Source organism: Oncorhynchus kisutch, linkage group LG21, assembly GCF_002021735.2.
Source record: "Oncorhynchus kisutch isolate 150728-3 linkage group LG21, Okis_V2, whole genome shotgun sequence".
Classification (NCBI taxonomy): domain Eukaryota; kingdom Metazoa; phylum Chordata; class Actinopteri; order Salmoniformes; family Salmonidae; genus Oncorhynchus; species Oncorhynchus kisutch.
The window spans coordinates 34008934-34035039 of record NC_034194.2 but is presented as its reverse complement, the minus strand read 5'-3'; the positions used below and the strand labels follow the sequence as shown (position 1 = coordinate 34035039).

General features: G+C 43.5%; 1 protein-coding gene across 1 annotated transcript; it reads left to right on the top strand.

Moving 5' to 3' along the window:
* Nucleotides 1–17599: 17599 nt before the first annotated feature.
* Nucleotides 17600–24719, top strand: LOC116356166 (photoreceptor cilium actin regulator-like). The gene is made up of 2 exons (XM_031800148.1): nucleotides 17600–20709; nucleotides 23223–24719. Exons 1-2 carry the CDS (start codon nucleotides 18155–18157, stop codon nucleotides 23302–23304), a joined length of 2637 nt encoding a protein of 878 aa, XP_031656008.1. The 5' UTR covers nucleotides 17600–18154; the 3' UTR covers nucleotides 23305–24719.
* The last annotated feature ends 1387 nt before the right edge of the window (nucleotides 24720–26106 follow it).

The window sequence follows — 26106 nt, the reverse complement described above, 5'->3', positions numbered from 1 at the left end:
TACCCATCCTCCTCCACTTTCGTCACTGCCTCAGCATACAACCCCCTCTGCACTACTCTGACTATGGCCATTTTAATCTGCCTCTTTCACACTGGACAATTCTGATCCCCAGCAACATGAGCACCCCAACAATTGACAGACACAACTTTATCAACTGAAACTAAACAATCATCTGTCCCATGCCCTCCTGCACACTTCCCACATCTTAGAATCTCCCTCCTTCACACTGCTGCAACATTAACATAAATGTTGCACCTGAAACAGTGGAACAGTGGATTCTGCACAAAAGCTCTGGCAGGATAACTGATATATCCTAACATGACTTTATCAGATAGACTCTCAAAACTCAAAAGGACAATGACTCTTCTGTTTCCCAACACTCACCACCGGGTCTGCGTCGCACCAAGCACCAAACACCAGAAATTTTCAACTTCAATTGCTCCACCTCCACACTTAACGATACCCCAGAAATCACTCCTTTCAGTGGTGCCCTGTTCCTAAGAGCAAAGCAAGAAACAGATCTTGACCCAAGTTGGTCAGAAGAAACACAAACAAATATCACAAGTCCAGTACTGGTTACCTTTACTGATTCCACTACACCCAACTCCTTTCTCACCCACCCTGAAACCACAAATGGATCATCCAAAAGACAAGGGTCCACTTTCTCTCAGAGATGTCACTCATACTGGTCCAGATTCTTCTTTATCATGTCTGACGCCCGTCTTCTTCAACACACATCTTCCCACTACACTCGGCTCTTCTTCTTCCTCACTGTCAATAAATATGTCTCTCCGTTCACCACGCTGTTGCAGAGCACACACTGATGTCATTTCTCCAAAACCCAACTTCGGTTCCCAAGGCCACTTTACAAGACTGGCTATCTCTGACTTCTCCATGCTTTCCCAAACCCATCGTCTCTTCCGCAGTTCCTCCTTTTGTTGCCTTTGCTCTGTGGGCTTTATCATATCACTCTATCCAACATGTGTTTTACATCTGTTCCGCATCGTGCAGAACTTGATCGTTAGTCCCGGTTCTTCTGAATAAAAATGAGTTTTATTGGACCTTGTCACGACTTCCACCGAAGGTGGTTCCTCTCCTTGTTTGGGTGGTGCTCGGCGGTCGGCGTCGCCGGGCTACTAGCCATCACCGATCCATTTTTCTTTTTCTGTTTCTTTTGTCTTTGGTTGGTGTTCTTTGAACACCTGGTGTTGCTTTACTTTCTGTGTGTATATTTACCCCTGTTTGCCGCTTAGGTTTGTGCGGGATTATTTTCATGTTGCTCGGTGAGGTTTTCCTCAGGTTATTCACGTGTGTACAGTGTTGTTTTTTCTCCTTCCGTGAGTGACTGTGTGTTCCTATGTCTTGGGCATTTATTGGTATTGTACCTGACCCATTTTGGACTTGCCTATTAAAGACGCTACTTTGACATCTCTGCTCTCCTGCGCTTGACTACCTTAGCTACCTCAGTACAAAGATGCAACAGACCTTTCTTAGAATGTCTTGGTTCTGTTTAATGATTGACTGGTTCAGCAAAGAGACAATGATCTTAACCAATCAACTATTCCTAACATACTGTAGATATATTCCTCTTTTTTTACAGTGTGCGTGTCTCCATCTCTTTCATTAAAATTCTATATAAGTGGACAATATAAAGCGCCATATTTTTTCGAATAAAACAATCGACAGTTTGGGTCACAGTTGTATGCAATTATTTTCTTTTAAACAAACAAAATAGGCTATGTATGGCCCGCAAATTCTTGGTGTTTTTTTCAATATGGCCCATGCACTGATAGAGTGATTAAGGTGACCAAGACACAGGCCCAATACAAGTTAAGCTACCACAGTATCCCAGTGACCATTTTAGATCACAAAGAGACACACCAGACAATAAACAGAGAGTGGAGCCATAACAGAAGAGGATAGACATAGGAGACAGTAACAAAGAGGAACCTGAGATGGCAACAGACAAAGACACAGACGGTAACATACAAGACACAGACAGAGAAAGTGCCAGAAGAGGGCAGATGGAGAGAGAACAGAGGTGGATTGAGCACGAGAGAGAGAGAGAGAGAGAGAGAGAGAGAGAGAGAGACTGTATATATATAATATGACATTTGTAATGTCTTTATTGTTTTGAAACTTCTGTATGTGTAATGTTTACTGTTAATTTTTATTGTTTATTTCACTTTATATATTCACTTTATATATTATCTACCTCACTTGCTTTGGCAATGTTAACACATGTTTCTCATGCCAATAAAGCCCTTGAATTGAATTGAGAGAGAGAGAGAGAGAGAGAATGCTATGGAAGGTTGGCAATACACTGTAGTAGACGTCTTCACGGGCCCATATTTGGTCCCATCATCAAATATGATTACGTAGTACCTGCCTCAGACTGCATAATGTTAGCTAGCTAGGCTAACTGAGGCTGCAGTGCATGTGACTTTTCATTCTACAGTCATCCTACAATAACAACTCCATTCAGTACATTAAGTAGCAGTTGGTTGGTTCTTGGTCGTTGCAACCTATCCTTCTCCTTTAATGTTTAATTCCATCTTCCATTGATTAGAAATGTCCGAACTTCCTGCTGGATGCAAAGACAACGGGGATGTGCATGGCCTATCAGGAGATGTTGCCACACTACCTGGACAATGAGCACAGCAAGAGGCGCATCAAGGAGGTACCGTGGAAAATCAGTCTGCCTGACCCTCAGCAGGCTGATGATGACTTCCTGGTCCATGCAGTGGACACAACTGAAGCTTACACAGAGTGAGTGTCTGTGTATGTCATAGTTTACGCCCTGAGGGAGCTGCTCAAGTGACACCAGGACAAAACAATTCCCCATGATAAAAAACATTCAAATAAAAAATGTAATGTCATTTACTTTCTGATAATTGAGTGCTGTCAAGATCAAACATAATTCTAAGCAAGATTTATTTTCACCTAAAACCAAATATATTTTCTTATTCCTTGTAGCTTTTGGAAATATAAAAAAAACGTATGTTTTGAACTTGACAAATGAAACTTTCTCCTTCGACTTTGCGGATGGTTATGATCTGATAGTGTGGGAAAAATAAAGGGGGAGATTTCACACATTAGCTAAAAATCATTTGGGTTGACGCATAAAATAAATCATTGGCTTTCTACGCAACAACATGGTAAGAGAAAAATAAAACAATTGCCATATTACCACTTAAAACAAAAAAAAATTGCTCTATGCATAGCCGTGGGAAGAAGGGGTGCTGGAGGATTTTCTATCTATCCCACACTCCCACATTCCCCAGTTTAGAAGCTCAGAATCTTTTATTAAGAAAGTCTTCCATGTGTCCTGCTGCTACAACTGGATCCCCTTTGTAGAGGAGACTTTTACTGTCAGCAGAGGTAAGTCTGGAGTCAAGACGTTTCTTCATTAGTCAAGTTGTCCTCTGTACGCTATTTTTCCAAGGTATTAAACCTGTTGAATTATTGCCTTCACGTTGTTGTCTATCTCATGTCTCATTCAGGCACTTCATACCTGAATATTTAAATGTATCCCAACGGTGCCAAATTTAATCTCTGACTTTGTTTCCCTGCCTCTCATAGATCAGAATGACTGTGCGTGTGTCCAAATGGCACTTGGTCCCATAAGGTAGGGTTTCCTAAACTCGGTCCTGCCCTGTGTCATGACGGCTGGGCTAGCAGCAAGCTTTGCGAGTGTGATTGGTTTCATACACTCTTAGGAAAAAGGATTCCAAAAGGGTCCATTGGCCGTCCCCATCGTCCCCAAACCCTTTTTGGTTCCAGGTAGAACTTTTGGGGGTTTTATGAAGAACCCTCTGTGGAAAGGGTTCTACAGTCGTGGCAAAAAGTTTTGAGAATTACACATATATTAATTTTCACAAGGTCTGCTGCCTCAGTTTGTATGATGGCAATTTGCATATACTCCAGAATGTTATGCAGAGTGATCAGATGAATTGCAATTAATTGCAAAGTCCCTCTTTGTCATGAAAATGAACTGATTCCCCCAAAACCATTTCCACTGCATTTCAGCCCTAACACAAAAGGACCAGCTGACATCATGTCAGTGATTCTCTTGTTAACACAGGTGTGAGTTTTGACGAGGACAAGGCTGGAGATCACTCTGTCATGCTGATTGAGTTCGAATAACAGACTGGAAGCTTCAAAAGGAGGGTAATGCTTGGAATCATTGTTCTTCCTCTGTCAACCATGGTTACCTGCAAGGAAACACGTGCCATCATCATTGCTTTGCACAAAAAGGGCTTCACAGGCAAGGATATTGCTGCCAGTAAAATTGCACCTAAATCAACCATTTATCAGATCATCAAGAACTTTAAGGAGAGCGGTTCAATTGCTGTGAAGAAGGCTTCAGGGCGCCCAAGAAAGTTCAGCAAGTGCCAGGATCCATCTCCTAAAGTTGATTCAGCTGCAGGATCGGGGCAGCACTAGTACAGAGCTTGCTCAGGAATGGCAGCAGGCAGGTGTGAGTGCATCTGCATGCACAGTGAGGCGAAGACTTTTGGAGGATGGCCTGGTGTCAAGAAGGGCAGCAAAGAAGCCCCTTCTCTCCAGGAAATACATCAGGGACAGACTGATATTCTGCAAAAGGTTCAGGGATTGGACTGCTGAGGACTGGGGTAAAGTCATTTTCTCTGATGAATCCCATTTCCAATTGTTTGGGGCATCCGGAAAAAAAGCTTGTCCGGAGAAAACAAGGTGAGCGCTACCATCAGTCCTGTGTCATGCCAACAGTAAAGCATCCTGAGACCATTGATGTATGTGGTTGCTTCTCAGCCAAGGGAGTGGACTCACTCACAATTCTGCCTAAGAACACAGCCGTGAATAAAAAATGGTACCAACACATCCTCCGAGCTCAACTTTTCCCAACCATCCAGGAACAGTTTGGTGACGAACAATGCCTTTTCCAGCATGATGGAGCACCTTGCCATAAGGCAAAAGTGATAACTAAGTGGCTCGGGGAACAAAACATCAATATTTTGGGTCCATGGCCAGGAATCTCCCCAGACCTTAATCCCATTGAGAACTTGTGGTCAATCCTCAAGAGGCGGGTGGACAAACAAAAACCCACAAATTCTGACAAACTCCAAGCATTGATTATGCAAGAATGGGCTGCCATCAGTCAGGATGTGGCCCAGAAGTTAATTGACAGCATGCCAGGGCGGATTACAGAGGTCTTGAAAAAGAAGGTTCAACACTGCAAATACTGACTCTTTGCATCAACTTCATGTAATTGTCAGTAAAAGTCTTTGACACTTATGAAATGCTTGTAATTATACTTCAGTATTCCATAGTAACATCTGACAAAAAATATCTAAAGACACTGAGGCAGCAGACTTTGTGAAAATTAATATTTGTGTCATTCTCAAAACTTTTGGCCACGACTACATATGGAACCCACAAGGGTTCTACCTAGAAACAAAAGGGTTCTACCTGGAACCAAAAAGGGCTTTCAAAGGGTTATCCTATGGGGACAGCCAAAGAACCCTTTTAGGTTCTAGATAGCACCTTTTTTTCTAATAGTTTAGGCAAACCAGGCCTCCAACTTTGTCGGGCTCACCAGACCCTGCAGAGCCTGGGCTTCACACTGTGTCTCCTGCTCTCTAATCAAGCTCTTCACATATATATTTCTGGCCTTTCTAGCCTTTGATCCTGCAAAAGAGGAGCGCCTGCATAAGCTTTACAAGCCTCCACTAATCATCGTACTCCTCACTGCTGTCCAGGGGATCATTTGCACCCTCTGGCCAATCTTTGAATCTCCCAAGGTAGGCCACACAACATCCCCACAGAGCATGCAAATCCAGCTCCAGTGTGATGTGTGCCTCCAACAGGGCTGGAAAGTACACTACCAGGAGGGTAGCTCTCCAGGTACAGGGTTGGAGAGTTCACCACCAGGAGGGTAGCTCTCCAGGTACAGGGTTGGAGAGTACACCACCAGGAGGGTAGCTCTCCGGGAACAGGGTTGGAGAGTACACCTCCAGGAGGGTAGCTTTCCAGGTACAGGGCTGGAAAGTACACCTCCAGGGGGGTAGATTTTCAGGTGCAGGGCAGGAGAGTACACCTCCAGGAGGGTAGATTTCCAGGTACAGGGCTGGAGAGTACACCAGGAGGGTAGCTCTCCAGGAACAGGGTTGGAAAGCCCTGGGCTATATTATCTTTAGCATGCTAATGTAGCTTGTGGGTGGGTTTCATCCCCAACTACTATACATCTTCAGGAGTGAACAGAGCGCCACCACCAAGAAAGGCCTCTGCTATTCTAGTCTCCAACTACGGCATCATCTTCTGACACTTCCTCCCCGGGGGCTCTGAGGTAGATCTACCATGCACCGGGTCGGAGGGAGGGAAGATTAGAGGATTTTCAGGGGGTTGCGTATCTTTTCTACTAAGTCTGCAGGACATGAGTTGGGTAATACCTCCAGGGACTTTGGAGTCACTCAGCACTAAGATCAGAGGGCCATTCCCCCCTCATAGCTCCACCTCAACTCTAGACAGCCCTTGGTGAGGGCCATTGGGCCCACTCAGCCAGAGGTGAGAGGTTAGAGGTGTTCTTTCTGTTGCGCCTACTTTAAAACGATAACATCTTATAAAGGCTTCATAAAGTGATCATTCAAATACAATAGTGATAGCTTCTAATAAACGTTTTTATAATCAGCATTATACTGTATTTTCATTTTGATTGTCAGTAGAGGGGGCTGTTGCCTTTTGTTTAGGGGGGCCATGGATATTGTTTGTATTGCTTCTTTGAATTTTCTCTGTTTCTCTTTTGAAAAGAGTTAAGAAATGTCTTCATAAGATGACTGACCTGTGCCAGTACATTAAGTCTTATGAAAAAAGAACACATCAGGATTCCCCCCTATATGGACATCTGTATTGTAAACAGCTAACTGGGTATCAAATCAAAATACTTATTCAATAAAGTCATGGTTATTTTCCTTCATTTTGGAGACCTACTTGCTTCCTTCTATGATGTAATTAGCTTAGTAACAAAGTCACACTTCTACCTGATTGAGCCTCAAATACAACAGAAAAACAAGTATGCTATTATATAATGGACACCTCCACCTGTATCAAAAATATTCATCTCTGCCTCTCTGTCCTTAGACTCCATTAATACATCAGGCTAATTGTATTGGTTGGCCAGGATTGTGGTGCAGCCAAAGCTTTACACACTGAATGGTTGGCCAAAGCACAGATCAGGATGAAAACAGCTGAGAATAGCCATACAGCATAGCTTACACAAGCACCAGTCACTGCTGTCGAAACAGGGACAGACGTGCTAAATACAAATCGTCCTAACCTAAACTCCAAATTGTAACAGCTCACTGACTGCATGTCCTGATGGGAGCACATACTGTAGTTCCCAGAAGACAACATAAAGACAATACATAGGTAGTTATACAAGTCATTATATTTAGAAGAACAATGCTATTTCAGATGCAGTTACTTCTTACGGGTTGATGGAGCCATGCTAAGAGGCTAAGGAAATAACACAAATCTAATCAACATAAATCATGAAAACTCCCATAACAAGGAAGTGAATGAAAAGATCAATGAAAATATATAACGCAAGTTACAACAACAGGGCTGGCACAGGCTAAGCTTGATCTGCTTCCCTAACAGAGAGGTACAAACAGGTCATTTCTCTAAGTCTGTGTTGTACACCTGACTGACCGGGGTTGGCAGGGATTACAGTGGGACACTAACTGCTTGGAGACAGTTGTCTATGAGCTCAGACTGGGCACTTAGTTTGATTACCCTCGCCTCTTAGCCCTGACTAGGGTTGCAAAGCTACCGGTAATTTACCAATGTCACCGGATTCTTTGGCCATTTTTGTTGATTAACAGAAAATCTATGACAATCTATCGTCACTTTAGTCATTTATACTTGAATAATAAAATAAAATAAATATTGATATACACTGTGCATACCAACCCCCCCCCCCCCCTCTTTGGCCCTCGGAACTATCTCAATTTGTCTTTGCATGGACTCTACAAGGTATTGAAAGTGATCCATAGGGATGCTGGCCCATGTAGATTCCAATGCTTCCCACAGTTGTGCGCCTGGCACCTACTACCATACCCCGTTCAAAGGCACTCACATTTTTTGTCTTGCTCATTCACCCTCTAAATGGCACACATACACAATCCATGTCTCAATTTTCTCAAGGCTTAAAAATCCTTCTTTAATCTGTCTCCTCCCCTTCATCTACACTGATTGTAGTGGATTTAACAATTGACATCAATACGGGATCATAGCTTTCACCTGGATTCACCTGGTCAGTCTACAGTGCATTCGTAAACGTATTCAGACACCTTGACTTTTTCCACATTTTGTTACATTACAGCCTTATTGTCACACCCTGATCTGTTTCACCTGTCTTTGTGATTGTCTCCACCCCCCCACCAGGTGTCGCCCATCTTCCCCATTATCCCCTGTGTATTTAGACCTGTGTTCTCTGTTTGTGTTGCCAGTTCGTTTTGTTTTTTCAAGACAACCAGTGTTTTGTGTCTCAACTCCTGCTTTTTCCAGTTTCTCTTTTCTCACCCTATTCGTTTTGACCCTTGCCTGTCCTGACTCCGAGCCCACCTGCCTGACCACTCTGCATGCCCCTGACCCTGAGCCTGCCTGCTAACCTGTACCTTCGCCCCCCTCTGGATTACCAATCTCTGCCTTACCCTGACCCTGCCTGCCGCCCGGTACTGTTGCCCCACCTCTGGTTTACTGACCCCTGCCTGCCTTGTCTTGTCTATTATCTGCCCCTGTTGGAATATTGAACTATTGTTTTTTTTGACGTGGTCTGCATCTGGGTCTTACCTTCATACTTGATAGTACGAACTTGCCATGACCCAGCAGACCTGGACTAGCTGCGCAACGCCATCTCCTCCCAAGGAGCCTCCACTGAGGGGCACGAGGAATTGCTTCGTGGACTGATGGAGGGGGTCCAAACATTGGCTGAGCGCCATGACCGGGCGTTGGACATGCTGCTGGAAAACTTATGCGGGTCATCTGGGGGGCAGCCTGCCATGGTGGTAACCCCACCGCCCCTCAGCAACTCGGCAGTTAGCCGCGCAACCCCACCGGCCACTCCACCTTCTCGGGAGCCCCGGTTACCTCCTCCAAAATGCTTTAATGGAGAGCTGAGCACCTGTTGGGCGCTTTTAGCTCAGTGTGCCCTAATTTCTATCTTCTGCCCTCGCTTCCCATAGAATCGCTCCAAAATAGCCAAGCTCATCACGCTGATGACTGGAAGGACTCTCACCTGGGCTCCCGCCATATGGGAACAGCAGCCAGCCGTTTTCACGTGCCTGGAGGGGTTCGTAGGAGAGGTGAGGAAGGTCTTTGGTGCCCCTTTCTCTGGGAGAGAAGCTGCCCGGAAGCTAATCCAGCTCCAGGAGAACGCCTGCACTGCGGCCAACTATGCGGTGGATTTCCGTACGTTGGCAGAGGAGAGTGTGGAACCCGGAAGCACTGTTCGACATGTACCTGCACAGAGTCTAGGAGGAGGATAAGGACGAGCTTGTGGCTCAGGAGTTACCCACAGATTTTGACTCCCTCATCCCTTTGACCATCCACATCGATGGGAGATTGCTGGAACAATGGATGGAGAGGAAATTTGATTTCACTCTGTCATGACGTTGGCCTGTTGGGGGAGGTTTATGACCCCCATAAATACCTTTCCCCTTTTTCTCTCTCTACTCTACCGATGTGACTATTGAAAATCCCTTTGTTGACATAGAGAGTCTGGTAACATCAAAAGGTGGAAAACTGAACCGTATTTCAGTAATCCAACCAGTTGAAAATATGCGTTGGTACTTAATGAATATGATGTCAGATCAGTTGACGTCTGAGACATTATTATTGGTGATAGGACGACATAAAATGTATCATGAAAAGTCTACACATTCTAGTTATCAGATTCACATGGAATTGTTGTGCAATTTAAATGTTTAAAAATGAAACTATTTGTTAAAAGATAAAATGTAATTTTAGCTTCTTAAATGAGAGAACAGTTTGTCATAGAGAAATTCTGCTCACTCAGAGGCCCCGCCCAAGTGAACAGACACTGGTTGTAAACTATGAAACACGCCCTTCTTTCACCACCATATAAACCCGTTGACGAAAATTCAACTTCCTGTTCCAAGGACGTGAGGACTTGCGGTCCCCACGTTAAAACTAAGAACTAAGCCAACCTCAGCGTGAGCTCTGGTTGAACAACAAGAACCTAACGAAATTAGCATCGAATTTCAACGTGAAGATGACGATCCACACGTCGAAAGGATGAATTTCGACTATACCAGCCAGAATATAGCATGAGCTTAAAGTATGGCAACTTAGTATGAACTTTGAACTCTTATTCACTAAAGAAGTGATACCTCCTAGCCGTTGCGTTAGCGCAGCAACTGTAGATGTGGGCTAGGAGAGGACGGACAGAGTATTTGACCCTACCACACGACGGTACTACCAAGTACCCGTTTTACCACCAGACATTATTTTTTTAAATATTTTTTTAAATAATTATTTATCACAAAAAACAAAAGGAAGGGGTAACATTGAAGTATTAGAACATGAAGGACAAACAATAAATCATCAAGACACTATCAAACATGTATCAGTCTTTCCGCAACAGAGCTATCCTTAAGTGTCAGGGTGCGTGTGCATGATAGTGATATAACATATATGTCATAGTTTTCATGATCACAATCTTGTGAAGCCCGAACCCTCCAAGATCCCCCCACAGTTCCCCAATAGCTGTCCCTCAACCATTCGAGACCCCTCCCACAGTCCCCCCCCCCCTGGGAAAAAAATACAATTACTTCCATTCCCCACCCCCAAGAACCCCCCAATGCACCAACAACCAAGAGAATGAACGAAAGAGAAAAAAGGAAAAGACAGAAGAAAACAGCAAACAACAATACAAAATAAATAATAATAATCCATTTAAAACAAAGGACATCAAGGACATCTGGAATCATAACAGCAACGCCAACTATATGTTTGTGTGCATGTCTGGCACTATTATGTGTGAGTTCTTGTATGTGTTTATTTGAATGGGAGTGTGTGTATATGTGTGTGTACAAACACCTGCACGGCATCAGCCTCAGGCAAACCGGCATTAGTTGTAAAAACACTGCCACTTAGTGTCATTCAAATGTACTTTAATTGTGTTTTATTTAGACTTTTTTCCCCTTTATCTTTTGACCATTATTCTCTCACACAGCAGCTCCACTCCCTCTTGTCTCCAATTCCACATACCAACCCTCAGCTTCCCTCAGCCCATCCCATCTATCTCTGCTGGCCATCCACTTGTTTCTACGCAACACATATCTTTCAACTATGCTATGATGTTTAACGTACAATTTCAATCTATATAATCGAATAGAATCTACAGATTGCGTGTTGAAGATAAATACTTTTACTAAGAGTATTAGCATATTAGTAATTGACTGACATGGTCTCCCCAGATCTCTAAACAGTACTATTTCTAAGGTCAATTTTTATGGCACAGTTGTCAACATCCTGGTCCTCAAATTAAACTGGTATACTTTCCTATTTATGCGCTTTTTATTCCTCTGCCAGTTTTGATCCTTTATATTGGGCAGACAGACTAGTTCCCTACCACCTCCCGCTGCAACCTACCTCCTCCAGTTTTGATCCTTTATATTGGGCAGACAGACTAGTTCCCTACCACCTCCCGCTGCAACCCGCCTCCTCCATTTTTGGGGGCAATTCTGTAATCAATTGGTTGTACTCTTGGAGTGAGCAGACCTTCCCGTACAATGGCCATAGTGGAGTTTGGAGTGTGACTGTTTGAGGTTGTGGACAGGTGTCTTTAATACTGATAACAAGTTCAAACAAGTGCCATTAATACAGGTAACAAGTGGAGGACAGAGGAGCCTCTTAAAGAAGGTCTGTGAGAGCCAGAAATCTTGCTTGTTTGTAGGTGACCAAATACTTATTTTCCACTATAACGTCCAAATAAATTCATAAAAAATCCTACAATGTGATTTTCTGGGTTTTTTTTTTCTCATTTTGTCTGTCATAGTTGAAGTGTACCTATGATGAAAATTACAGGCCTCTCTCATCTTTTTAAGTGGGAGAACTTGCACAATTGGTGGCTGAATAAATACTTTTTTGCCCCACTGTACCTCTACCGGTATGCCATCAAGCCCTGTGGTTTAACCAGACTGAAAGGATTTAATCGCCCCAAAAAGTTATTCCTCTGTAATTTGGCCTTCACACTGATCTTTCTGTGTATTTGTTCATTTTCAAAAAAAAAAAAATTATTTGGAAAGAATTCCTTACCGTAATCTTCATTCAGTGGGAGAGGATGAGACGGAAAAGAGAACGTCTGCCTAAAATAATTTGCTTCCTCTTTTAGAATATAATTCGGAGAATCATAGATGACTCCGTCTTCAGTAACGAGTTTCTGCAAATTATTTTTTTTGTGTTCCTGTATTGGAGATTCAGGAAGAATTTTGTGCATTTTTCTTCATATTCCATCCAGTTTGCAAAATTTTTGGAATAGATTACATTAGATGGTTCTTGAATAAGTTCCTCAAGTTCTTTTTGTTTTTCCTCTAACTTATCTTGTATCTCTGTAGTATCGTTTTTATTGATGTTTCACATGATCATGAAAGAAACCTTGCATTACTCTAGAGACGGCTTCACTACAGTACACATGTATTCCATACAATATGTTATTATTCCCCACTGCCCCTATTCTTCCCCTTGCTTGTTGTAAACATATATAAACTTGTAGACAAATACATAAAAAAGATAGATAAACAATAAACACATTAAATTATAAAACAGTTCCCGACAATAAAGAGAGAGGAGAATGAGAATGAAGAGAAGAGAGCGAGATAAGGTGTGTGTGTGTATGTATAAGTTTGTATGTTTAGGTAAGCAAGCAAGTAGTTGAGTACGTGTGTGTTCATATCCACTTCATAATGTTCAGATATTTTAAACAGTTCCCATACCTTCTTTTTTTCGTAACCTAAAGTCCCTGTAGAATTTAGTACAGCCGTGGTGTTATGGAGCTGTCTCGGAATAGCTGTCCATCTATAAAGAGTATGTCCACAATGATAAAGGCACACTTACCATCCATCCTTTGTTGTCTTTGTACTGGATTCAGTCTCTTACGACGTTTGTTTATCTCTTTGGAAATTGGTCATTTAGACCGAATTTGGACCCTTTAAGCTCCCTTCCTCTGCTTTTTGATCAGCTCCTTTTGTTGGTAGTGTTCAAATTTTGCGATGATTGGTCTGGGACCCTTGGTCTTGTCGCTCCGATCTCCAAGTCTGTGTACTCGGTGGAAAGTCACCTTGTTTACAGTCTCTATAGGAAGTTTCAATGTGGATTTCATCAATTCTCTGATTGCGCCCTCTGGATTATTGTATGCGTCGTCAGGAATACCAGAAACAATTTGATTTTCACACATGCTACAACATTTTATGTCTAGTAGCGTCTCCTTCATCACCCTGTTTTCCCTGAGTAGACAATCCATGTTGGAATCATGTATTTTTACCTTCGCTGTGAGTGTCTTGTTTTCTCTTTGGAGCACCAGAAATTCTTCAAAAGACAAGCCGGCCTTCCATCTACGACCAACCGATCGAAGCGCAGCTCAGAGTAAATATTTATTGCATATTCCTTTTCCAAATGGGTGGTTATTTAGAATGCATAAGATTCTGTATTTACGATAGATTTGCTGCATATGGCCCGATAGAGACACAAAATCTTTTTGTTCCTCAGTCTTCCCGCTCTTTCATTCAAATCCCAACCCCCTTTCTTTGTGTAACCAGCCGTCATATCTGTTCCGTCCCCCAGGGACGTTTTCCTTTATGACATAATTTGTAATCAACGTATGATCCATTCGGTGTAGATGTAATTCTGTGTGATTATTTAGGTATTTAGTAAATAAATAATTAAACCAAATGTTGTATTGCTGATTCAACTTGTTAGCCAGGGTTCGTGAAGATAACAAAGAATTTACAACTTTCAGATGAGACTAAGGAAAGGTGACTATTAAATATTGACTGCTATTGAGGTAAAAGATTACCAGGTCTTTAAGAGTTTATTCAGAAGACAACAGCTCTATTAACATTCTTTCATGGTGCCCCAACTTTCTAGTTAATTACATTTACCAGATTAGCTTAACTCGCACGTCCAGGGATTCCACCTCACCTCCGAGTCATCCCAGAAGTCCCTGACGGTCCCGTGGCCGAGAGCACACAAGATTTCATGACTTTCCTCGAGAGTCACCGGGGAGGGCAGAGGGACTGTTTCCCGAGCCCGTGCAGGGCTGGGCTGTCGCCAGCGGAATAGCAACACCGGATCAACACAAGGAGCTGTCGGTATTGCGGGACTTTCGGTCATTTTGTGTCCTCGTGCCCGATAAAAGACCAGGCTCACCGGTAGGAGTGAGTACTCTGGTGGGCCATATGGGGAACTTTTCTGCTCCCTTTACTCGCACCCCTTTTCATGTCATTCATGGCTTGGTTTTTGCTTTTTTATTTTTCTTCTTTCCGCTTTGTCATTATGGGGTATTGTGTGTAGATTGATGAGTAACATTTGTTATTTAATCCATTTTAGAATAAGGTTTTAACATAAAAAAAAGTGGAGAAGGTTACTTTCCAGGTGTTCTTAATGTTTTGTATACTCAGTGTATAGTATTAGTTTGTTATATCTGTGTCTATATTGTCCATGGGTTTCTAGTAGATAGACCATATGGTTCAAGAGAAAATACCCTAATTAATGAAAAAAGCATCTAACCAACAATTACATTATTTTCAATTAACTCTGTAACTCTTACAACTGTTGACTTTTCCACAACTGCCACCAGTTTAACATCAAAACATTGACATTGAATACATGTTGACATAATAAATAAGTGTGAAAAATAATGGAAATTATATTTCATGCTGAAACCCTCATACTAAACACCAATGGTATTCACTGAGTTGATGGTTTGTATTTAAGTTTTATTTGTACAGCTGTCATTCTATTTTAAAGTCATCTTATTGAATTATTGAATATATTTGACATAATAAGGCCACACAGAGGGCCAGCCAGAATTAGACACCTGGACATAGACACCTGGAAGTACCCAAAAGGGCCACTAGATGTCTTGAGATACATAAAATCCATGAAAGATATCAAAATGCTGGTAGTTTACTGGTAAACGTATAAAGCTTCCAGTAATATACCCTCCCTTTTCAACCTTAGCACTGTCATATGCCCAAATGTATGGCCTGATCAAATGCCCTGTCATATGTCCAAATGTATGGCCTGATCGAATGCCCTGTCATATGCCCAAATGTATGGCCTGATCGAATGCCCTGTCATATACCCAAATGTATCACCTGATCAAATGCCCTGTCATATGCCCAAATGTATGGCCTGATCGAATGCCCTGTCATATGCCCAAATGTATGGCCTGATCGAATGCCCTGTCATATGCCCAAATGTATGGCCTGATCGAATGCCCTGTCATATGCCCAAATGTATGGCCTGATCGAATGCCCTGTCATATGCCCAAATGTATGGCCTGATCGAATGCCTTGGTATATGCCCAAATGTATGGCCTGATCGAATGCCTTGGTATATACCCAAATGTATGGCCTGATCGAATGCCTTGGTATATACCGAAATGTATGGCCTGATCGAATGCCCTGTCATATGCCCAAAGGCCTTGATATGCCCAGTGTATGAAATACAATATGTCGAAACATATATGATCCAAGCATGTGTTTTTGTATGCTTTGTTATCAGTATATTAGGCACTGAGAAAATACAGTATGCCCAACTAAGCAGAATGATAATCTGTTATGGTTCATTTGCTTCAGTCTGTGTCGAGTATCATTGTAATCACAATGATATGCCCAATGTATGACAGAGGCCTTGGTATGCCCAATATCTGACAGAGGCCTTGATATGCTCAGTGAATGACAGAGGTCTTGATATGCCCAGTGAATGACAGAGGTCTTGATATGCCCAGTGAATGACAGAGGTCTTGATATGCCCAGTGAATGACAGAGGTCTTGATATGCCCAGTGAATGACAGAGGCCTTGATATGGCCAATGTATGACAGAGGCCTTGATATGCTCAGTGAATGACAGAGGTCTTGATATGCCCAGTGAATGACAGAGGTCTTGATATGCCCAGTGAATGACAGAGGTCTTGATATGCCCAGTGAATGACAGAGGCCTTGATATGGCCAATGTATGACAGAGGCCTTGATATGGCCAATGTATGACAGAGGCCTTGATATGGCCAATGTATGACAGAGGCCTTGATATGCCCAATGTGTGATAGAGGCCTTGATATGCCCAATGTGTGATAGAGGCCTTGATATGGCCAATGTATGGCAGTGGCCTTGATATGGCCAATGTATGACAGAGGTCTTGATATGCCCAATGTATGACAGAGGCCTTGATATGCCCAATGTGTGATAGAGGCCTTGATATGCCCAATGTGTGATAGAGGCCTTGATATGGCCAATGTATGGCAGTGGCCTTGATATGGCCAATGTATGACAGAGGTCTTGATATGCCCAATGTATGACAGAGGCCTTGATATGGCCAATGTATGGCAGTGGCCTTGATATGCCCAATGTATGACAGAGGCCTTGATATGCCCAATGTGTGACATACAGTATGTCGTAACATACATGATCCAAGCAGGTTTTTTGTATGCTTTGTTATCATTATATTAGGCACTGATAAAATACAGTATGCCCAAATAAGCTGAAAGATAGCTGTTGTGGTTCATTAACTTCAGTCTGCGTAAAGTATAATTGTAATCTCAATAATGCGTATTCTCAATGATGTGCATCTGTCTGAGAAACTTTAACATACTGTATTTATAAACATACTGTTATACACATGTATGTTATGACTTCTGTCTGCTGATCATAGACTTATACATGTCATCTTAAACTCTGGAAATGTATTGCAATTCAGTATAGACACTTGGCTTGATCAGTTGGTTTGATGTATTATCAAAATGAACTTAGAACTTTTAGATGACTTTATAGCAGTCCTATTCAATTCGTTTTTCAATTCAGTAAATCAAAATGTAAGTAACATAACATAGATGTGTACATAGAGAAACCTATGACAAGGTAACCTTTACAGGACTCCAGGAGGAAAGCATGGTGTATGGATAATAAATGGATAATTGGGAAACAAAAGCAAAGTGTCACGTTCTGACCATCGTTCGTATGTGTTTTCCTTGTTTTAGTGTTGGTCAGGACGTGAGCTGGGTGGGCATTCTATGTTGTGTGTCTGGTTTGTCTATGTTTGGCCTCATATGGTTCTCAATCAGAGGCAGGTGTTAGTCATTGTCTCTGATTGGGAACCATATTTAGGTAGCCTGTTTTGTGTTGGGTTTTGTGGGTGATTGTTCCTGTCTCTGTGTTTGCACCAGATAGGACTGTTTAGGTTTTCACTTTTCTTGTTTTGTTTAGTCTGTTCATGTATAGTGTCTTTATAAATTAAACATGAAGAACCACCACGCTGCATTTTGGTCCGCCTCTCTTTCACCAGAAGAAAACCCTTACACAAAGTAACTGAACTAGGGAACACAGGTAGCTTCCTGTCTTTGATATTACCTACATCTTACCTGTAAACAATCCTTAGACAAGGCTAAAAAAGACACCTGACGATGTGGGTCCTGATTACCTTGATGAGCTTAAAGTCTTATGTGTCTGTGTGTGTGCATGTGTGTGTGTGCGTGCAAAATTCACTTAATTTGACCATCTGTGCATGCTAAAGGAGAGAGAAGAAGAGTCCTCCAATCCTATGTGATCCTTTCAGCTACTCAGTCTCTCTGGCTCTGTTACTTGGGTAGGACCTCGTAGCTTCCAGAAGCCTCATCTACGAACCCCATAAGAAATTTGGTTTGATCCTTCTATTCAAGAACCCAGTAAAGAAGATTGATTTAGAGGCTGAATTTCTGCCGAGTTTTCGTAAGGTATGCACCCTGCTGAACACCCAAGTTTTCAACGGTAATCAGACAGAAGCACCGATGGATGAGCAGGTCTATCCACACTTACTAGGCTAAATATTTGGTTTTGTATCTCTTTATTGAAATCACATCACAAACTGACAAGTCTTTTTCAACATCTGGACATAAAAAATGGGTTGTTCCCCATCCAAAGGTCATCTCTTCCCAGGGATCCCAGATGGGGTACACAAGGCTCTGCTGCCAGTACCACCAGAGGTGGGTAACATCAAGCCTATTGAGGGAGAAAACCAAGATATTGACGAAGAAGTGGAGGAACTCCCACTATCAGCTGAAGAGGATAATCCTATGGCCGCCCTGGGAAAAGTGGCGGACATGGCCCCCAACACAGCCGTTGTGTCAAACCTAGGGGCCGTCTCTCAAATAGAGGTCAAAATGACATCACAGGTGAGAGACACACAGAATGAGGAGTTACCGGAAAAGCAGGCAAAAAAGGTCAAGAAGCGAAAGAAGAATAAGGGTGTGAAACGAGGCTGCCGAAAAGAAAAGGAGATTAACACCTCAATCATCCAGGGGAAGGTGGACCTTCCTTTACACATGGTGAGAGCTCACCAGGCCGCCTACGAATACCTGAACCCCAACATTTCCAAGTGTGAGACCCTGCTGGGGCTGCTGGACCAGGCCGCCCAGAACCAGCTCTCCCTGCAGCCCATGATGACAGCCATTGTGATGCGCTTCGAGGAGGTCAACCAGGCCCTGGAGGAGATGGCTGAGGAAGGGGAGCTGATGCTGAAGGAGCATGGCAACCACATGGCCTGGCCCTCCGAGATAAGGGACCCAGCTCCCACTCCCTCCAAGCCCATTGCTGACCCATCAGAAACCCCCCCAGACCTGCTGCAGCTGCTGCTCCAGCATTCTACTGAAAAGATGAAGCTGGTGGGGAGCTCGATCCAAGGCCTGGGAGACACCACTCTGGAAGAGGCGGCAGACTTCTTTGCCTCGCTATCTAGACTACTGGGAGAGAGGCTGCAGGCCAAGCGGGCAGTAGAGGAGCGTCTGACCCAGGTGCTGGCGCGCGTGGAGGCAGCTGCCAAGTGCAACCTCGATGACTTGTCCCTGCACAGCGAGGACAGTGGAATCGGGGGAGAGAATGAGTCACTGATGGGATCAGAGCGCCACCGTCGTCAATGGGGGAGTTCTGGGTCCGGTGGCAGTGCACGCCCCTCACCCCCAAGCCATTCACCTGACCAGGTATGCCTTAACGAAGGTGAGGAGGGGGAAGAAAACGAAGAAGAGGATGATGATGATGAAGATGGGGAGGATGAAGAGGAAGAGAGGTCAGGGAGGGTGCGGTCCAACTCATCCCCGCCAGACCCCATACAGAACACCAAGCACAGCAAAGGGCAGCCACTCAAACGACCCCAGACAGCTGCCCCCTTGGGCAGGCCGGTGAGACCACCACGGTCACTGTCCATAGAATCTCTACATGTTCAGGAGCTGCAACAGAAAGAACTGGACCGACGGACGGGAAACAACTCTCTGAGAAGATACTCTTCAGGGGGGCAGAGGGTTGCTAGATATGGACTCAAAGGGTCCACAAAGGCAAACCAAGCACCAAATTCACTACCAGCGATAGCACCACAACCTCCTGGCCGCAACTCCGTCAAAAGACTCATAAACACATTCAGTGGTGGGGTGGACGGCAGACCAGGCCAAAGTCTCCCTAGTGCACACCTTAGGGGGTCTAGGAGCAGTGGAACTCCCCTCTTACCCGACATTGTCAGTGGTAACAACAATAAGAACATCTGGGCAGCAGAAGGTGGGGAGGGCCTGGATGATGACAACCTGCCCCCTCCTCCCCCTGAGGTCCTGATGGACAATTCCTATGAGAGCAATGAGGAAAACCCGGATGATGAGGAAGGGGAAGAGGAGGACACCGACAGTAGGGGCCACCCTGTGCCACGCCAAAGGAGCACCGCCTCTCAGCGCCTGAGGGCCTCGTTGCAGAACATGACGGTGCTGCCCAACCGTGGAAGTGTCGGACCAATCAGACAGGATCCTGAGATGAGGGGTGGACAGCAGCCAGCATCTGAAGGCGACCAAGAGAGTGAGCAGGCCGCCTCTCTCTACCATAAGGCCCGCAAGATCATCCACCTGCGCAACGCAGCTGAATCCGCTGCAAACAGATCTGACCAGGGGGTTCGAGGACCCCTTAGAGCTGGTGTGAGCCTCAGGCAAGGAAGCAGCAACCCCTTTGAGGGGGAGTATTACCCCACCAGCATGCCACCAACCGTCCCACCAGTCTCCAGAGTTCGCCTACCACCCTCTTGTCCCTCTACACACCACAGACTACCAAGCCCCCCTGCTTTCGCACAGCCTAATCCACCCTCACGTCCATCCTCTCCCCGGGTCTTGAGATGGAGCAGGGAGGACAGTGCTGAAGACATGTCACCCTCAGTGTCCTTCAACGATGCCCGATCTGTGTTCTGTCAAAATAGCCAATCCAACTCCCAGAGCTGGACCCCCCACTATAGCTCTACGCTCCCCAGGCCCTATGGTGAGCCCTCCCGGGGAAGGCTGTCCACACGCGGGTCCCAGACTGTCAGTCGGCGCAGCCAGTCTGACCAGAGACCCAGCCTGACAACACAACAACAGGATTTGTCCAACCCAGGCACACCACGGGGCCGGACACGAGGAAGTGAGCCAAATATGTCCAAAAGCAGTGAGAGGTGAGTGTTTCCCTTTACTCCCTTTATCTAGCTACCAGTTTAGTGGGTATTAGACCAAAGGCTTCCAAATTCATGTAAATGCAGAATTATGATCATATGTTAGAAAGTAGCCAAACAGAAAATGGCAGAGAATAGTGAATAGAAAAAGAAACAGATACATGAGTTAACCTAGAAAAGTAGAAATTCAACATGATAATATCTCAATGAACTACAGTATCTATGATCAAATCAAACTTGATTTATATAGCACATTTCTTAAAAGGTGAGAGATAAAAACACAAGACGGTTTCTAAATTAGGAGACAAATACTATAACAACAACTGTGAAACTATGAGCTTGTTTGTTTTGCATGGCTTCTTCCAAAGGTCAATACTTTTGACTCCAAGTAGATGGTATCTGATTCCATCAGCTGTCACTCAGTGGGTGGGTGTATGTACTGTAGCAAGGCTCAAGCCATGCCCACCAGTAGTCTGTGACGCTAACAGACTTAGCTATCACCCATAGACAGTGATAGAGTCATCTAGCGGCCATAAGGCCGTATTAGCATGGCCAGCGCCTTTGAGGGCTTCCACCATTCTAATGTAGTCAACTGGGTGGGACTTCCAACTTCATTGGCTGATCCATCATGGTGACCCTGTTGGAGTCATGTCCAACTGGGTCATCAGGAGAGATCAGCTTATCGTGAAGAAGAAAATGTACTATTTCGAAATGGAGATAGCCTCAATGGCGCTGCCCATGCTGTCACAGACACTATATATGGTACAGATTCAGAGAGTAGTCCTCTATCTATCTCTATGCTATCACCTTCAGTTTAGAACATCATCCTAAAACAGAATGTGAATCCACAGTTGGTAGATTAATTTGAGCAACAATTTAGAATTACCATTCAGGAATTTAAATGCTCAATATTCAAATGAAAAGACACCTAACACACTTTATTTTGGATTTCTATAAGTTAAAAAAAAAAGTTAAGTAATCTCAAACTGTTAAAGTAATAAACAACTTGCCAAAAGAGCATAGCGCAAACAAATGTTTATTCTACATTTCTCTACTACAAATAATCACAACAACCTAGCTAGAAGTGTTTACTTGATATAAGAGCCATTCCGTAACATTAAACATATGTACACTTTAGTAGCCCTAACCATTTTGATAAACAGATGTGACCTGAGATTTAACTTAGAGGCAAAACAAAATAAGTAGAACAACAAATACGTGACACAGCTTACACATATGGCAGCCTGCGCAATTTTCAAGCTTCTTTCAAGTCCTACAGACGCCTGAGGATTCTTCATAGGTGTGGTAACTGGTGTATTCAATGGCAACTAGAGCGAAACAAGTTCAGTGGCATTTTGATGGATCAGTTTTCCAGGTAGTGGGTGTGATCATCTGATTATTTCAGATACATCAACTTTGTCTATGTGGGTAAATAATCGTAATGTCACAGTAAATTCCAGTCATTCAAGTCTGCATAACAAACGTGTGCTTAACAAGTTAGTCAATGGTCAAGTATTGAGGAACACAATCGTCAAAGCAGAGTGCTGATTATCGAGATTGGATGTTAAACATAGCAGTTGAGAGCGTTGAGCCAGGTGATCAAAAAATGTTTTTAAATCTAATTTGGTCGATGTGCCCTTGAGCAAGGCACTAAACCCTAATTGTCCATTTAAGTCGCTATGGATAAGAGCGTCTGATAATTGACTTAGATGTAAAAAAAATATATATATATATATACAGTGGGGCAAAAAAGTATTTAGTCAGCCACCAATTGTGCAAGTTCTCCCACTTAAAAAGATGAGAGAGGCCTGTAATTTTCATCATAGGTACACTTCAACTATGACAGACAAAATGAGGGGAAAAAAAGAAGAAAATCACATTGTAGGATTTTTAAATGAATTTATTTGCAAATAAATTCATTAAAAATCCTACAATGTGATTTTCTTCTCATTTTGTCTGTCATAGTTGAAGTGTCCCTATGATGAAAATTACAGGCCTCTCTCATCTTTTTTAAGTGGGAGAACTTGCACAATTGGTGGCTGACTAAATACTTTTTTGCCCCACTGTATATTAACACAGTAGGCCAGAGAGTATCACAGGAATGTGGACACTTCTTACTGTAAAAAACTGAAGTGACACTTCTCAGCATATGATGAGGTGCTATAAGTTTAGCCTAATGTTACAGCAGACGATCAATGTCAACAATGTATTTTATTGGTACATTTACCCTTCTTGAGTGTGAGTAATTAAACATGGGGGGACTGAGGACTGCAAATTGCAAGAACTTTAAATTCTTTATTTGAACCCAATACCTTGCTATCAGTGTTTCCATCACCATCACTCACTTACCCTACGTACTGCCTCCAGATTTACACTGAGACAAACCACCTATTTGGCCTAATCCTGGGTAGATTAGCTCTCCTTCCTCACTGCATCTCTCAGCTACATGGTCCGCTACCCCATAATCCACGAAGATATCCACAACTAAAGCCTCTCCTTTTCCTGTTGTTTTATAGGATGGTCAATGGTCTTGTGATGGAAGGGGACAACCAATCAGATCCAAGTGCTGTTGATACTGATTTGGATCCTGAGCAGTAGTGCATGGCAGTCTGCCAGGGCAGAATCTACCGAGCGAATTAGAGGGTGAGGACTGAGCATAGAAAGGGATTATGGATTAGGAGGACTCTTAAGGCTAAGACTTCCCTTCTAATGAGAAGAGAAGGGGCTTATTCTAAGAAAGTGTGTTAGGTAATTGACCATGCTTCTCCCTCAGATTGCTTGACTGCAATGGAGAAAAGGTTGAAATACATTGTACATGTTTTGGTCTATCTATTACGTCCTCTGATATGATGTTTTGTAATACAGTAATTACTGAAAACAAAAATCTATTTTGGCATATGTAATATCAATGTAATATACTGTATTGAGGCCTCCCGGGTGGCGCAGAGACTCTGGGTTCGCGCCCAGGCTCTGTCGCAACCGGCCGCGACCGGGAGGTCCGTGGGGCGACGCACAATTGGCCTAGCGTCGTCCGGGTTAGGGAGGGTTTGGCCGGTAGGGATATCCTTGTCTCATAGCGCACCAGCGACTCCTGTGGCGGGCCGGGCGCAGTGCACGCTAACCAAGGTCGCCAGGTGCACGCCTCCGACACATTGGTGCGGCTGGCTTCCGGGTTGGATGCGCGCTGTGTTAAGAAGCAGTGCGACATGGTTGGGTTGTGTATCGGAGGACGCATGACTTTCGACCTTCGTCTCTCCTAAGCCCTTACGGGAGTTGTAGCGATGAGACAAGATAGTAGCTACTAACAATTGGATACCACGAAATTGGGGAGAAAAAGGGGGTAAAAATTCAACAACAACAAAAAAAAAATATATATATATACTGTATTGACAATGACTAATTATATATTGGTGAATAGGTCAAATGATTTGTTTCTTGTCCATGTCATACTGTTTTTGAATTAGCATTTTGTGTTTGAACTGTTGGTATTTTTGTTATACAGTAACTACAGTGTTTGTTTACAAATGTTGTTTTATTATTATTATTTCGTAGTTCCACCTTTGTATTTTGTTTATTTCAATTTTTTTCTACCTGTTCCCAATAAAAAAAAATTACAAATATACTGCCAACAGAGAGGTGTAACTTGAACACATTACGTCACCCAGCTATAAATAGCTCCCCAAATCGTCTCACAATACAGTTCTCTGTGAGCATTAAAATAATTATAGGTTATATTCTGTGTTATTATGTTAGGCCCATTTTCTTTGGGGGACAAACGAGCATGTATTACAAGGGAAATAGTCAACTGCTCATTTGAAAAAAACATTTGCATCGTTACTGATTCCCACACCCTTGCTGTGCATAAAGGATAAACTCATCAGTTGAGTCAGCTATGAGATAATAAACCTGTCCATTTTTTATAGAACTGCACCCAGAAATGTGAAATACTGTAGCAAATTGCAGATTGTAGCAGACTGTATTTTCATAAAAAGTCAAGCTAGTCTGCACCAGAACATGAATTTGTCTGACTGTCTACAGTAATGATTTACAGAGAGAATGCAAGAGAGAGAGTATGTGAGAGAAAGAGAAGTAAAAAGGTTAGACATCAGGAATTTACAGTCAAATTGACAGTACATACAGTGCAATCGGGAAGTATTCAGACCCCTTGACTTTTTTCACATTTTGATACGTTACAGCCTTATTCTAAATTGGATTAAATAATCCCATCCCCCCCCATTAATATACATACAAGACACCATAATGGCAATGTTAGGAATGTTTGCAAATTTAAATAAGAAAACAGAAATATAACATTTGCATAAGCATTCAGACCCTTTACTCAGTACTTTGTTGAAGCACCTTAGACAGCGATTACAGCCTTGAGTCTTCTTGGGTGTGATGCTACAAGCTTGGCACACCTGTATTTGGGGAGTTTCTCCCATTCTTCTCTGCAGATCCTCTCAAGCTCTGTCAGGTTGGATGGGGAGCGTCGCCGGACAACTATTTTCCAGGTCTCTCCTGAGATGTTCGATCGGGTTCAAGTCCGGACTCTGACTGGGCCACTCAAGGACATTCAGAGACTTGTCCCGAAGCCCCTTATGCATTGTCTTGGCTGTGTGCTTAGGGTCGTTGTCCTGTTGGAAGGTGAACCTTTGCCCCAGTGTGAGGTCCTGAGCGCTCTGGAGCAGGTTTTCACAAAGGATCTCTGTACTTTGCTCTGTTCATCTTTCCCTCGATCTTGACTAGTCTCCCATTCCTTGTCACTAAAAAACACCTGCACAGCATGATGATACGACCACCATGCTTCACCATAGGGATGGTGCCAGGTTTCCTCCAGGTGTGAGGCTTGGCATTCAGGCCAAACAGTTCAATCTTGGTTTCATCAGACCAGAGAATCTTGTTTCTCATGGTCTGCGAGTACTTTAGGGGCCTTTTGGCAAACTCCAAGCAGGCTGTCATGTGCCTTTTACTGAGGAGTGGCTTCCGTCTGGCCACCATACCGTAGAGGCCTGATTGGTGGAGTGCTGCAGATGGGTGTCCTTCTGGAAGGTTCCCCATCTCCACAGAGAAACTCTGGAGCTCTGTCAGAGTGACCATCAGGTTATTGGCTAAGGTTCCCTGACTAAGGCCCTTCTCCCCTGATTGCTCAGTTTGGCCAGGCGGCCAGCTCTAGGAAGAGTCTTGGTGGTTCCAAACTTCGTCCATTTAAGAATGATGGAAGCCAATGTGTCCTTGGGGACCTTCAATGCTGCAGACATTTTTCAGTACCCTTCCTCAGATCTGTGCCCCAACACAATCCTGTCTCGGAGCTCTATGGACATTTCCGTCGACCTCATGGCTTGGTTTTTGCTCTGACATGCACTGTCAACTGTGGGACCTTATATAGACAGGTGTGTGCCT